The sequence below is a fragment of the Zingiber officinale genome, chromosome 1A (genome assembly GCF_018446385.1).
Source record: "Zingiber officinale cultivar Zhangliang chromosome 1A, Zo_v1.1, whole genome shotgun sequence".
NCBI lineage: Eukaryota > Viridiplantae > Streptophyta > Magnoliopsida > Zingiberales > Zingiberaceae > Zingiber > Zingiber officinale.
In genome coordinates, this window is record NC_055987.1 from 154,761,445 (window position 1) to 154,776,294 (window position 14,850).

Genomic DNA, 14,850 nt, shown 5'->3' on the forward strand with positions numbered 1-14,850 from the left:
ACTTCTCCCACTTTGTCCTCCACGGGGAACTTGATCTTCTGATGGAAGGTTGAGACGACCGCTCGGAATTCGCTGAGCGCCGGTCGTCCCAAAATGACGTTGTAGGACGAGGAAGAGTCGACCACCACGAAGTTTGTTGTCCTTGTCCTCCTGAGCGTCTCTTCTCCCAGCGAGGTAGCCAGCCGGATCTGTCCGACCGGCTGAACTTCATTACCCGTAAACTCGTAGAGCGGGGTTGTCATGGGCAACAGCTCGGCTCGATCAATTTGCAGCTGATCGAACGTCTTCTTGAATATGATGTTCACTGAGCTCCCTGTGTCAACAAATACGCGTTGAATAGTATAATTGGCTATTACCGCTTTGATGAGCAGAGCATCGTCGTGGGGTACTTCAACTCCCTCCAAGTCCCCGGGCCCGAAACTAATTTCGGGTCCTTCCGCTCGTTCTCGGCTACAGCCGACCGCATGAATCTGGAGCTGTCGGACGCTCGCCTTTCTAGCTCGGTTGGAGTCTCCTCCGGTCGGCCAACCAGCAATAACGTTGATCTCGCCTCGGGAAGTATTGCTTCTATTTTCCTCTTCCCGAGCGGACGGTTGGGACCGTTCTCTGGACGCTCGGCGATTCTCCTTCCTTGGAGAACGATGCCGATCGGGAGTCTGTTGCTGTGGCCTATCAGCTCGCGTCCGATCGGCTTCATGAGTTCTCTGTTGCCTGTCGATTGAGGGAGACCGTCGTCCAGCATTCCGGGGCACAGGACGAGCCACGAAGGGAAGACTTCGACAATCCCTTGTGTTGTGCGTATCCGTGCGGTGGAAGGAGCAGAACATCGGGGTCCATCTCTTCTTTGGCTTGGGCCGGGCGGCAGCTACCTCTTGCACATGGGACCTGGCGTGGGGGGATCGGATTACTTCGGCCCTTGGTCCTCTAGGCGGCTGATGAGCGGCGTGCTGTTTCCGCTCGGCTGGAGTTTCCTTTTTCTTGGCCGCTTGTGCCTCTTCCACGTTGATGTATTCGTTAGCCCGATGTAGCATGTGATCGTAATCTCGGGGCGGCTTTCGGATGAGTGATCGGAAAAAATCCCCATCCACTAGGCCTTGTGTGAAGGCATTCATCATGGTTTCTGAAGTGGCCGTTGGAATATCCATCGCCACTTTGTTGAATCGCTGGATGTAAGCTCGGAGCGATTCACGGGCTTCTTGCTTGATGGCGAACAGGCTTACACTCGTTTTCTGGTAGCGTCGGCTGCTTGCAAAATGGTGGAGGAAGGCCGTTCGGAAGTCCTTGAAGCTTGTGATGGATCCGTCCGGTAGCCTCCGAAACCACGGTTGAGCCGATCCCGAGAGAGTGGTAAGAAAAACTCGGCACTTTACTCCATCTGTGTATTGATGGAGAGTAGCTGTGTTATCGAACTTACCCAGATGATCATCTGGGTCAGTTGTCCCATTATACTCGCCGATCGTCGGAGGCACATAGTGCTTCGGCAGAGGATCTTGCAGAATAGCCTCTGAAAATTGGCGATTAATCCTCTCGGGTGATGCGTCCGCTCGGGGGGCTTTCCCCTTTCTGTCATCCCGTCTAGGCATTTCATCCGAAGAAGATCCCCTATCTCTATGAGCTGGTACGGCTTCAGGGGTGCGGAATAGGGCTCGATGAAATGCAACGGGGGCCGGTGGTGCTTCTGCTCGACCACCAGACGCTGATGTTGCTTGCTGCTCCGGCCGTTCGGCTGTGGCTTTCTGTTTTTGCTCCATGAGCTTGGCGGCCCTTATCTCGATCAGAGAGTCGAGTTCCTCGTTCGAGAGCATCACCATGTGTTGTCGTCCAGCCTCGTCCATTGCTGCCGATCGGATGCAGGAGCGTTCCCACAAACGACGCCAAATTGATCTTGTCCGAACGGCTGACTCAACGGACGCTGGGCACGTGGCGCTCTCCGGTTGCTGATGTGGGTCTTCGACTGGTTGTACGAAGCTCCGGCGACCCTGCACAGAAGTCGGGCCGGGAAGGGGTTCCCGGCGGCGACCCTCCGACGCTCAAGTCAGGCAAGCAAGTGGTAAAGAAAGTGGCTCCAAAGCTTGTAGAATGCGTACCTCCGGCGAAGTCTGCGGCTCTTTATATAGAGCAGTGAAAGAGCCTCTACACGCCCACCGAGGCGCGTACGTGTCCACAGCCCATACCTCGGTATGTGTTTGTCAGAAAGCTTACCTGACGCCATACTGCAACAGTCCCATCGCGCCTTCGATGGGACAACAAGACACCCCGTTGTCAGACTAGGAGTATGGCTTAGCCATATGACTTGACGGCTGTCAGAAGATGTTCCTGTTCTCCTTTACCCACCATCGGCCGGGACGTACGTCCGGCCGGCTGGACGGAGACCATCGTCCGGACGGCCTTCATCCCCTGCGCCGGCCGGGCGGCACGCCCCTCACGTCTCGCCTGTCGCTTGCGTTGAAATGCTGGGGAGACTTCCGGGCGAGTGTCTTCCGCTTGGCTCTTAGACATTGTTTCATTGAGCGTCGGAACCCCAACTTTAGTCGGGGCGCCTATTGCCTCAGCTATTCACCGGTTGGTCTGCCTATCCGATCGACCACTTGGCCTTTTGACTCTAGCGTGGCATGGACCCCTCAGAATAGGGGTCCCCCGTTCTAACCGCCGGATCATTAATGTTTTCCAATTTTTTTTTCTTTGCAATCATTTTTAACGTGCTCAAGAGATTTCTTTTTATTATTATTATTATTTTATTTTATTTTACAGGCGGAAAATGCTATGTAAAAACGTTAAAATTACAACTAAAAAGATATTCGGGGCCAGTCAAAATATAGTGAAGTTTCAAATATTTTGAGGAATTATTGAACGCGAAGTCCGAGTTATTCAGGTTCCCTGATTAGATTTACTAAATGACAGTTAGCGATCCAGTTGGAGCTAATCTGACCATCTATCAAACAGAAAAGAGCTAATCTGACTGACCACAAGATCTATTATTCAATACTTTATCGAAAACAAGTCTCTACGGTCAACAACAAATTTTAGAAAAATGAAATTCTAAGAGTTGTTTGTGTCTAAAAGTACAATCAGCAGCACCCCGTAGCAAAGACGAACGGTGGCACATTCTGCTGTTCAAAAGAGGAGGGAAAAAGTGTAAGACAAATGTTTTATCGAAATCTAATTTGTATGAAATGGCAGGGCAAGTGCAATCAGATCCCTTCAACAGCTGATGAAGAACTCAACTCCGTATCCACAAGCCCAGGCTCTCCAACAGTATGAAGTGAAGCGGAGGGGGATGGGCTTCTTGGTGCGAGTGTAGGTAACATTTCATGAATTGGATGTGATGGTGAAGGAAAGGTCGAAAATTGGTCGATGGAGAATGCTTCCGAGTTATCTTCTTCAATGTTTTCGTCGAGGTAAACCATATCCTGGGTGGTGAGTTGATGGTATTCAACAATCTCCCTTAGGAACATGTTTTCCCTTGTGTAAATGGTGTTTTCATTTGCTAGCCTGGATTTTTCTGCTAACAATGTTTCCATCTGGAGACGTACCTGCATCATCAAATTATGTAAAGATAAGTGAGGCATTAAGCGCTGGGCAATTGCAGTAGTGGCATGGGAAATTAAGCAGGCACATAAAACATATCGTACACTTCTTATTGAAGTATTTCAGATTTTCTTTTAAAGAAAAAAGGGCATATATGATAAAACTTAAGCTGGTTTTTTTTTTCCTTTGGTACCTCAAGTGATTTTGCTAAATATTGGTTTTCAATATCAGGTGCTGTGAGTGAAGCTCAATGGTATAACTTTGCAAATTAATGAAAAGTAAGAGCAAGATAAGTAGAAATCAAGAACAGACCAGGTCATCATCTGCTGGATAATCTCCATTCCTATGATTTTCGCGCAAACTCTTGTTCTCTTCTTCAAGCTGAGTGCATCTTTTGTTTGTAAAAGCTAAATCTGCCTTGACAGTATTTAGCTCCTGCAAAAGAATCTTGACCTTAGCAGCCATTTTATTTGCAATCTGCAAGAACGTAGCAAACAGCTAAGATATCTACCAATTAAATAAGAAGTTATAGAAGATGGAACCAATAGACAGGTATCAAGAGAAAAAACTAAGATATCAGCCAAACCACTAAAAGTCTAAAACCCTTTCTTCATTCATCAGCTATCTATAATTTAATAGTTATTCTCCACTTGTCGGCCCTATCATATGAGTGCTTCACTTCCATAAATACATTTCCTTTCAGAACTAAATGGAAGATAAGAGAGAGTGCAAATTCACGGACTGAAAAAAAAATCATTCGTGGGAATTTGAGATACACATAAACCAATTGACAACAGAAAATTTGAAATTTTGTATGAAAATGAAGAAATCGGAATGTTAAGCAATCAAACCATACACAGTAGCCACCTTACGTCGCGAGAAGCCTTCAGTTGGACCTCAAAGTCAGCTTCACTGAGTGTGACATTTGTTTTTGTAGATTGATCCGGTGCATCAGAGATTGCAGATTTTCCTCTTATTTGCAGCTTACTTGCTTCTTGGATCATACCAGCTGTCTTATTTCCCATGATTGTCCAACCACTCTAACAAATAATGAAAAAAAAATGATGTTTGATTAGAATATAATTACAAGTCATTTCTAGGATATTATATTGCAAATTACATCGACGCATAAATAAATAACACTATTCATTGAAATAAAGCAAGATTGCCTCAGAAAACAATGTTAAGATGACAATTGACAAGAGTTAAAATGTTAAAGCAAAATAATTGGCAATGTTGTTCTGAAGAACATACCTCAGTGGTACTTTGGGTTGGAACACCCATGTCCCTCACAGAAAACTCCCTTGATCTGTTCCTAGAAGTTGGGCTTTCTTTCTCATGGTAACTATCAGATGACCATCGTGATTGGAGCTGCATGGTGTTTGAGTTTCAAATTTCCAGTGCATAAATTCACTTGTGCATAATAGGGAAATGTATCCCTTCAAAATAAAAATCTTATAAGCCTGAACTCAAGGCTAAAAAAATCCAATACTTGGAAAGGAATACAATAGCATGTTATCTAGTTCCTTTGCATGTAATAATATAAATTCTAACCTGATTCTTCCTTGAGTTGAGTGAATGGAGCTGGTGGTTACGGTCTGCATGTTTCTGAGAAGTCTTGTCATCTTCAAGCATAGTCTTTGTTTGTCTAGTTAGAACACCCCAAAATCCATACTTGGCCTCATTCTCATTTTTCATTGACGTGTAGTAATAAGAATTTGAATCCTAAATCAAAAGCTGAGTCAATGTATAAAGATGAAGTGATAGGATAGGATTATTTTTATTTTCTTCAACCAAGATGAAAATTTCGTGATCTACCTAAGGTTTTTATCTTTCCATGAAAATAATATTAATCTACTCCAATTTCTAGTTTCTGAAGGAAACTTTTTCCAAATTCTTATGTTAAGTGATAAAATTGCCTGATAGAGGATCCTCGATGCAACTTTATCACATATCACCGTGGTATGCCGAAAATGCTTCACAGGATTCAGGATTGCAAAATAAAATAAAATCCATCGGCAAGGGACACAATCGCGGATAAACACATTGAACGATATCAAACCAACTAACGCGTTCCCAAATCTTAAAAATTCCCATCACGAAATCGACGGATATGGCCATTGTATGAGAGATCGGGAGGGAAGACCAAGGCGAAGGATAGCGCGAACCTGCGAATGGGTCTGGCGATCAGCGGTGTCGCGGGAAGCGACGACATAGGAAGAAGAGGCGGAAGAGGAGTCGCAGCTAGCGGAAAGCAACGACGACTGCTCCCTAAATGGCCGGAAGCCCTCGAAGGTCCTCAATCGCGGCGCGCTTTGTTTCCTCCGGAACGCCATCGCCGCGAATTCGTCCGTCGACCGTCAGAATAAATGGCTCGGGAGACCGTGGGATGAACCGTGTCCGGAATGGATGTGGCCCCGGTCTTTCTGTCCAATAACCACGCTGGTACACTCGGGCAAAAAAATCTTACTCTAGCACAAGACCGTTACTTTGGCGGTTAGTTTTCTTCTGATGGGCCCCTTATTTAGCTGATCGATAAAAAGGAAATAAGTAAATTAAAAGGTGCAATGAGTTTAAAAATAGAAAAGTCAATCCTAACAAAATTAGTCATTTTATTTGACGTTTTGAATTTTCAATTAAAATCAAATTAAGATCATATTAAAATACTTGCGTAATCTCCGATTCTTCCCTGAATGCACCGATTGGATTGAGAATATCATTGATAATTTTTTTTAAGAAAAATACTTCTTTATATTTATTAATACTACACAAACCTATAGTATATTCATTGAGATTCGTCAGCGTTTATGCAATTGGTCTTAACAGAGCTTTGTTCTTCTCCCTCACTGGTGATCGTCACTCCACGCAGGTGCAGCGGTCTCCTGGATCATCTTCAACCTCGGTCACCATTGCGCACCCTTCTCTTCTCCGAGGCCTCAAATAACCCCGCCTCCTGCCGCCAGAGCAACCTGTCGGCAGACCGAATCACGAAGTGGAGGCGCTCGCGCTAGAAACTAGCTTTTGGATACCGGCTAATGAATCAAATCTGTTACGTCAAATACAACGAACAGCACGCAGATTTGGATCAGTTCAAACGCAGTCTGCAAAATATATAAGAATTAAGAACCCTTCTGATGTCCTCAGCAATCAGGATATATAGAGGCTTATCTTATGAGTGTACTGATAACTGTTTTCCCCCCTTTATGACATGAAATTTTGACTTTAGATGAACCTTCATATGAACATTGGATGGATTTTTCAGATACATTTTACTTGCAAATGCATTAATTGAGTATGCACGAAACAATTTCCTATGTTAGTTTTAATTAAGATCTTGATCTCCGGCATATCCGGTCCATGATGACTACAAAAGCCATTACAAGCTCAACATCCACGTTTGGCTGGATGACCAAGCTAAACACATCGTCCCCCAAAGTGATCGACTTGTTCGCCTTCTTCCGACCCATTCTAGCCACTTCACAACCATCCGCGCCTAAAATCTTGCAGTCTCTTCTACTAAAGCAACCTTCGGTTTGGAAATCAGGCGCCGGCGATCGGCCCTTTGCCGGCTCCATGAACACTTCTGCCCCATCACAACTCTGAAAGATGGATGGCCTTCTCATGGAGAAAACTTGGGTCTTGTTAGCACTGAATCCGCTCCACCGATTGTGCAGGCTCAAAATCTACATCATCGTCGATCGACTAAGCCATCAACTATCGATTAGGCCTGGCTAAAGATTTCGCAGTAACTGTATATGTAGATACCTGCGGCTTCAAGGCCATGAGGGCGTTCCCTGCTCCATCCATGAGCAGCAGTTCCCCTGCAAAACACTTGTGCTTCCTCGAGTAATTTTCCACCCGGAAGGCGAGATTTCCCTTGCCGTCGTAAATGGAGAAGCCATCGGTGCCATGAAAAGCCATGCTGGACTTCTTCCACACTGTCCACGCCGAAGCAGCAGCCGCTGCACATGGAATCTGCTGCTCCTCCTCAATGCCGCCGTTGCTGATTACTGTGGGATGAATCCTAGACATTTCTCTTGAGCTGATTGATTAACCAAGTGCCCTTGCTTGTGTTATCTGTTGTATAATTTATACGGCGATAGTGTTTCTTTAGGTGGGAATTGAGCTTTATGATGGCACGGCTAACTTGGCTGTGTTATGATGGAAAGAAAAAGAAAACAGTGGGCGAGGAATGGGATTCTTGAAAAGTATTGGATACGGATTTAATAACTAATCTTGTAAATTTTCCTTAATCTTCCTTACTAATCAAGCTTAGGGCCACCGGCCACATGCAAAAAGTTGCAGTAGTTAACCTCCTAGATGCATGCTCATGTTAAAAGGCAGAAGGAATCCCTTCACTATTTTTGTTTCATTCCAAAGCCAAATATAATAAGACCAAAAGGCTGCAACTTTTGTCATCAGCTTGACATGGTGCAGAATAAACAACTCCTAAAACTTGTAATTAGTTAAGCTAATGACAAATTAGCCAAGCCATACTGCGTCAATCCTTGCTCGGCATGTCGGATCACCAGGAAATGGTGGGCGTCACGGGCCAGCCTGACTTTTGGGTGCCGTTGGCGAAAAGAGGAAAAGGTGAATTCTTTTTCGTTTTTTTACTGACATGCAATTTGTACAGAGTTTAATAAAAAAAAATTTAATATATTTTATTTAAAATATGATAAACTTTATATAAAATATATTTCTTAAGATTTTTTTAAAAGTACAACATCATACAAAATATATTTCTCAAACTTCTCTAAAACATACAATACCTATAAATACAAAAAGGAAAATATATCAAATAATTATTAAAAAATCTAGATCTTCTTGCATTTTGAAAAGTAAAATCATCAATAAGGTATTTCATTTTCAATGTATAAAATTGTCAGGTCATTTAATCTTTCTTAAGATATAGTTAAAATATTAGTAAAATAATCTAAGATTTTAAGAATTCAAGAAAATGTACTTTATTTCTATTGGTAAAAATATTTGTAGCACTTGCAATTCAAAAAATAAATCATTAATATCAATATTAGATTTATCATTATATTTTAGAATAACTTGAAGATTATCAAAACACTCCTTAGTACTTGAAAGAATCTAGAATATTTAGCTAAATTTTGAAAGAGGTTAAAAGATTACTTGGTGTAGAAAGTTTTTTGTAAAAAGAATAGAAGTTTAAAAATACTTAGCAAGAAAAACACTTTAAAACATTTAGCTAAATTTGGAAATCTTGTAATCAATTTTTGAAAAAGCTAAAAAAATACTTAGCTAAATTGAACAAGCCTTTTGAGAGATATCTAGCTAAGGTTAATTTGAAATAATATTTGAAACAGACTAAGTTTTAAAAGGCTTTTGAGGAAAAAGATAAGCTTGTAATGTTGCAACTAAGTGTTAGAGTGTATACTTAAAACCTAAGCTTTTGTAAACATTTATTTTGAATAAAGAATCACATTTGGTCAAATTGTCTATATTTGTTTGTAGTTGTTCAATTAATTTATATTGTAGATAACATAGTATGTGGTGTCACATACAGAAGATGATGTTATCAGTACCTTATAAATTATAAACAGTAGCTCACGACCAAAATGGAAAGGAACAAACCATTGGAAAGTCGTAGTGTAATTAGGAATTAGTTTATCTTAACTATATAATTACACTAGTACACTTAGAGTGTATTGAGTAGGACCATTAGAGGTCGTTTCTTTTATACTAACTTTATAAAGGAACAAAGACCTCAGTTATTATGGAAGTGTGTGCTCTTAATCCTAATATAATAACAAGCACATATATTTGATATTTATTTCTTTAATTTATCAATGGGTGAGATTTAGTTCGATAAATCAATAAGCCCGATAAGTTGGGAAATGATATCACTTATAGTGTGTGCTGTTGATTATAGAAGGAAATTGTGTCCTAGTAATCTAGGTTGATAATGTCCTCAAGAAGAGCTCATAAGGATTGTTATGTTAAACCCTGCAGGTGGACTTAGTCTGACATGACGATAAGGTTGAGTGGTACTATTCTTGGATTAAGATATTAATTAAATGAGTTGTCAGTAACTCACTTAATTAGTGGACATTCGACATCTTAAACACAGGGAGACTAACACACTCATAATAAGAAGGAGCCCAAAAATGTAATTTGAGATTGGTGCGGTAGTTCAATAATAGTTCTCTAGTGGAATGAATTATTATTGATAAAATTAAGTTGTGTGTTCGGGGCGAACACGGGATGCTTAATTTTATCAGGAGACCAAAACCAATTCCTCCTCTCGGTCTCTATCGTAGCCTCTTATTTATAGAGTACTATACCCACCTATACCCACCTTCATACCCATGATGTAGGGGTCGGCCAAGCTAGCTTGTGGATCAAGCTAGGGCTGGCCAAGCCTTGGTTCATGGGTGGCCGGCCCTAGCTTGAACCCAAGCTTAGGTGGTCGGCCCCCATTAAATTAAAAAGAATTTTAATTTTAAAATTTTCTTATGTGAAAGATATAATTTATTGGAGATATTTAAAATTAAAATATCTCTTTTAAAAAGATCTACAAAAGATTAAAGAAAGAGATTAGATCTCTTTCCTTATTTGTAGATTGGAAAGATATTTTATTTTTTTTCTTTATAAATTATTCATATGTAGAAAAATTAAAATTATAGAAATTTCTTTTTATCAACCATGAAGGGATTTTAAAGGGAAATTTTATTTTTTTACAATTTTCAAAGACAAATAAGGAATTTTAATTATTGATTAAAATTGTTTTGTTTGCTCTTATTGATGTGGCCGGCCAAGACATGAAGGTTTAGGAAATTTTGTTTAATTTTTCTTAATTAATTCATGTCAAGGAAAGTTAAGGAAATTTTATTATAATTAAATTTCCTTATTTGCCAAAGCTAAGGATTATAAAAGAGGAGGTTGTGGGAGCCTTCAAGGTGAACAACCTCTATTATCTTCTCCCTCTTTTCTTCCTTCTTGTGGCCGGCCCTTCTCTTTTATCTTCTCTCCATCCTTGTGGCCGAACCTCACATCTTCTTAGAGATCAAGTGGTGGCCGGATTCTAGCTTGGAGAAGAAGGAGAGAAAGCTTGTATCCCTTGGAGCATTGGTGGTGTTTTCTCTTCATCCTTGGAGGAGCTCTTGTTGTGGCCGAACCTTGCAAGGAGGAGAAGAAGGTGCTTTGGTGGTTTCTCATCTCGGAAGATCGTTGCCCACACAACGTCCGAGGTTAGAAGAGGAATACGGTAGAAGACCTAGAGGTTTTTATTTGCAAAAGAAAAGGTATACTAGTATTTAATTTCCGCATCATACTAGTTTTATCTTCATGTAAAAATACCAAATACAAGAGGCATGTGATTCTAGTATTTCGAATTTGTTCTCGATGTTGTGTTCTTTTGTTTTTCTTTTCCTTGTGATTTGATTGTTCTTTTCGGTTGACCTAAAGTTATTTAAGGAAATTAAATATTAACTTTCCTTAAAAGGCTTTGTCTAGGCGGTGATGGTTGTTCCCATATCCAAGAAGGCCATGTGTCTCGCCATGCAGTCCTGGAAGCCAATTTTAGAAACTAATATTTAATGAAATTAATAACCTAGGTGATTTGGATCGAACGTGTTAAGTTCCGCAGGAGATCCAAGTCTTAACCTAAAAGAACAAATAGATTAAACTTTGGATCAAACGTGTTAAGTTCCGCAGGCGATCTAAGTTTAATTTAAAAGAACACATGGTAGCTAGGAAAAGGTTCAGACCTTTGTACACAATTTTTGTACAGTGGAACCATTAGGTTTTCCGAGTAGCAACCAACACTAAGGCCATTTTCACATCAGTTCAAGAAGTCCTAAAGTCCAAGCATGAGTAACTAAAAAATATTAAAATTGATCACTTAATCCTCTTGACCACATGTCTAACTATTTAGCTACTAGTTGATTACCTAGAGGGCAACAACTTTCACTTGGTTAGTCAAGTTAAGTCAAGTGATCCAGTTAAATTTGACTAGGCCTGGATGACTTAACTTGATTAATGTAATGTTGATTTTTAATGCCCAGACTTACTGTGATGCACATAAATAAGCATTCTGAAGTCTAGGCTGTACCCTATGCATCTCACACCATTCTAAGTTCTTCAACCACGACCAAGGTAAGCCTAGCGTGCTTGTGAGATGCTCTGGCTGAAACTAGGGGAACATGATATCTAAAGGTAAGCCCTAGGCTAAGTCCAAATTTAGAAAGTCTAATAAAATTGGAATTTTGAAAATATCATTTTACCTAAAGTTTGAAGACCAATTTGAGAGTAAATAAGATCAAATAAGTGCTAACATAGACGAAAGTACAACTAATCAAACATCTAAGTAGCCAAAGTACTAAGGAGATGTCCAGATACAATATACAATGCATGGATGTCCAGATCCACTAATTAAATGAGTTATTGACAACTCACTTAATTAATATCTAGCTCCAAGAATAGTATTACTCAACCTTATCGTCATGTTGAACTAAGTCCACCTGCAGGGTTTACATGACAATCCTTATGAGCTCCTCTTGGGGGCATTATCAACCTAGATTACTATGACACAGTTTCCTTCTATAATCAACAACACACACTATAAATAATATCATTTCCCAACTTATTGGGCCTCTTGATTTATCGAACTAAATCTCACCTATTGATAAGTCAAAGAAATAAATACTAGATATATGTGTTTGTTATTATATCAGGATTAAGAGCATACACTTTTCATAATAACAAAGGTCTTGTTCTTTTATTCAGTCAGTATAAAAGAACATACCTTAATTAGTCCTGCTCAATACACTTAGAGTGTACTAGTATAATTTTATAGTTAAGATAAACTAATACCAAATTATACTACGACTATTCTAATGGTTTGCTCCTTTCCATCTTAGTCGTGAGCTACTGTTTATAATTTATAATGAATTGATAACATGATCTTCTGTGTGTGACACCACACACCATGTTATCTACAATATAAATTAATTGAACAACTACACTTAGCATATAAATGTAGACATTTGACCAATGTGATTCTTTATTTCAAAATAAAATGTTTACAAAAGGCTAGGCTTTTAGTATACACTCTAACAGTTAGCACCAATGCCCAGTTTTTAGAAGAGGACTATGTAATGAACCACAAACCCATGAGTAAAATTGTTTTTGAAGAAATAAGAGAGAACACTTCTACTTTAGTACCAACGGTACAAGATGAGATACCACAAGTTACTACAACACGTGTCACAAATGATGCACAATTACAAGTAGTGCCTCGTCGTAGTGGGAGGGTTGTTAGGCAACCTGATAGATTCATGTTTTGGGAGAGTCTTCGGACTTGATCCCTGGTGAACATGAAGTTGATCCCTAGACATATGATGAAGCACTCCAAGATAAAGATGCAACATCTTGGCAAAATGCGATGAACTCTGAAATAGAATCTATGCATTCTAATCAGGTCTGGGAGCTTGTAGAACCACCAAATGGTGCAAAAGCTATTGGATGTAAATGAGTCTACAAAAGGAAAAGAGGAACAGATGGGAAGGTGGAAACCTTTAAAGCGAGGCTTGTTGCGAAGGGGTATACTCAGAAAGAGAGAATTGATTATGAGGAAACTTTTTCGCCGGTAGCCATGCTTAAGTCTATCCAGATTCTTTTATCTATTGTTTCTCATATGGATTATGAGGTTTGGCAAATGAATGTCAAGACAACTTTCCTTAACGAAAGTCTTGAAGAAAACATCTATATGAAGCAACCAGAGGGATTCATTGCGAAGGGCAAAGAGCATCTTGTATGTAAGCTCAATCGGTCCATTTATGGACTGAAACAAGCTTTGAGATCTTGGAACATCCGATTTGATAAAGTGATCTAGTCTTATGGATTCATTCAGTGTTCGGATGAGTCTTGTGTATACAAGAAAAGTAACAGAAACGTGGTGATATTTTTTGTATTATATGTAGATGACATTTTGCTTATTGATAACAATGTCAAAGTGTTGTCAGACGTAAGGATATGGATGTCCAAGCAGTTTGATATGAAGGACTTGGGAGAATGTGGACATATTCTTGGGATCAAAGTAATAAGGGATCGCAAGAAAAGGATGTTGTGCTTATCCCAAGCTTCATACATTGATACTATCCTAGCTCATTTTAGCATGCAAAACTCCAGGAAAAGTTTTCTACCTTTTCGGCATGGAATACCTTTATCTAAAGAGATGTGTCCTAAAACATCAAAGGAGATAGAGGAGATGAAGGCAGTTTCTTATGCTTCTGCTATAGGAAGCCTAATGTATGTGATGCTATATACGAGACCAGATATTTGTTTTGTCGTGGGCATGGTTAGCAGATATCAAAGTAACCCAGGACCGAGACATTGAACTGCCGTAAAGGATATATTAAAGTACCTGAAAAGGACTAGAGATTATATGCTAGTTTACCAGGCAGATGATTTGCTCCCTGTGGATTACACAAATTCGGACTTCCAATCAAATAGGGACAGCAGTAAATCAACCTCGGGGTATGTGTTTACTTTGGAGGTGGAGTCATAGCATGGAGGAGTGTTAAGAAGAAATATGTTTCAGAGTCAAGCATGGAAGCTGAGTATATGATAGCCTCTGAGGCAGCCAAAGAAGTTGTATGGCTCAGAAACTTCTTGATGGACTTAAATGTGATTCCTGGTTTGTCCAAAGTTATCACAATTTATTGTGACAACAGTGGTGCAGTAGCAAACTCGAAGGAACCACGAACCCATAAGGCAAGTAAACACATTGAGCGCAAGTACCACCTGATATGAGACATCGTAAAACAAGGAGAGATTGTTGTTGCCAAGATTACATCAGCAGATAACCTGGCAGATCCTTTCACTAAGGCTCTTCCGGCGAGAGCTTTTGATAGGTATGTTGAGGGGATGTGAATCAGATGTATGACATCATAGTCTTTTAGTATAAGTGGGAGATTATTGGGATGTATACTGTAAGCCTAGCTTTTGTATGAACATCTGTTTTGAAATATTTTGAAATGAGAATCACTTTGGTCAAATGTTTGCATTTTATTTATATATATATATCAATGCAGTTGTCCATTTAATTTATATTGTAGATAACATGGTGTGTGGTGTCACACAGAAGATCGTGTTATCGGTTCCTTATAAATTATAAATAGTAGCTCACAACCAAGATGGATTGGGGCAAACCATTGGAACGATTGTAGTGTAATTTGGTATTAGTCTGTCTTGACTATAAAATTATACTAGTACACTATGTGTGTATTGAGCAGGACCGTTTGAGGTTGTTCGATTTGTACTGACTACATAAAAGAACAGAACCTCTGT

At 40.1% G+C, this 14,850-nt stretch overlaps 2 protein-coding genes across 2 annotated transcripts; both read right to left on the bottom strand.

The window, feature by feature from the left end:
• Positions 1 to 3,060: 3,060 nt before the first annotated feature.
• LOC122011508 lies at positions 3,061 to 5,929 on the bottom strand. Its single transcript, XM_042567904.1, has 6 exons — positions 5,697 to 5,929; positions 5,083 to 5,253; positions 4,783 to 4,899; positions 4,401 to 4,568; positions 3,841 to 4,005; positions 3,061 to 3,533 (listed from the first exon to the last, which is right to left on the bottom strand). Exons 1-6 carry the CDS (start codon positions 5,862 to 5,864, stop codon positions 3,192 to 3,194), a joined length of 1,131 nt encoding a protein of 376 aa, XP_042423838.1. The 5' UTR covers positions 5,865 to 5,929; the 3' UTR covers positions 3,061 to 3,191.
• An 820-nt stretch (positions 5,930 to 6,749) lies between these two features.
• LOC122011520 (protein LURP-one-related 12-like) lies at positions 6,750 to 7,624 on the bottom strand. Its single transcript, XM_042567914.1, has 2 exons — positions 7,294 to 7,624; positions 6,750 to 7,211 (listed from the first exon to the last, which is right to left on the bottom strand). Exons 1-2 carry the CDS (start codon positions 7,558 to 7,560, stop codon positions 6,855 to 6,857), a joined length of 624 nt encoding a protein of 207 aa, XP_042423848.1. The 5' UTR covers positions 7,561 to 7,624; the 3' UTR covers positions 6,750 to 6,854.
• Positions 7,625 to 14,850: the final 7,226 nt, after the last annotated feature.

Coding starts and splice junctions, on each gene's coding strand:
- LOC122011520 (XM_042567914.1), bottom strand. CDS start 7,560: ATGTCTAGGATTCATCCCACAGTAATCAGCAACGGCGGCATTGAGGAG. Junction 7,212..7,293: donor TCATGGCCTTGAAGCCGCAG/GTATCTACATAT, acceptor ACGATGATGTAG/ATTTTGAGCCTGCACAATCG.
- LOC122011508 (XM_042567904.1), bottom strand. CDS start 5,864: ATGGCGTTCCGGAGGAAACAAAGCGCGCCGCGATTGAGGACCTTCGAG. Junction 4,900..5,082: donor TCAACTCAAGGAAGAATCAG/GTTAGAATTTAT, acceptor AACACCATGCAG/CTCCAATCACGATGGTCATC. Junction 3,534..3,840: donor ATCCAGCAGATGATGACCTG/GTCTGTTCTTGA, acceptor TTGATGATGCAG/GTACGTCTCCAGATGGAAAC.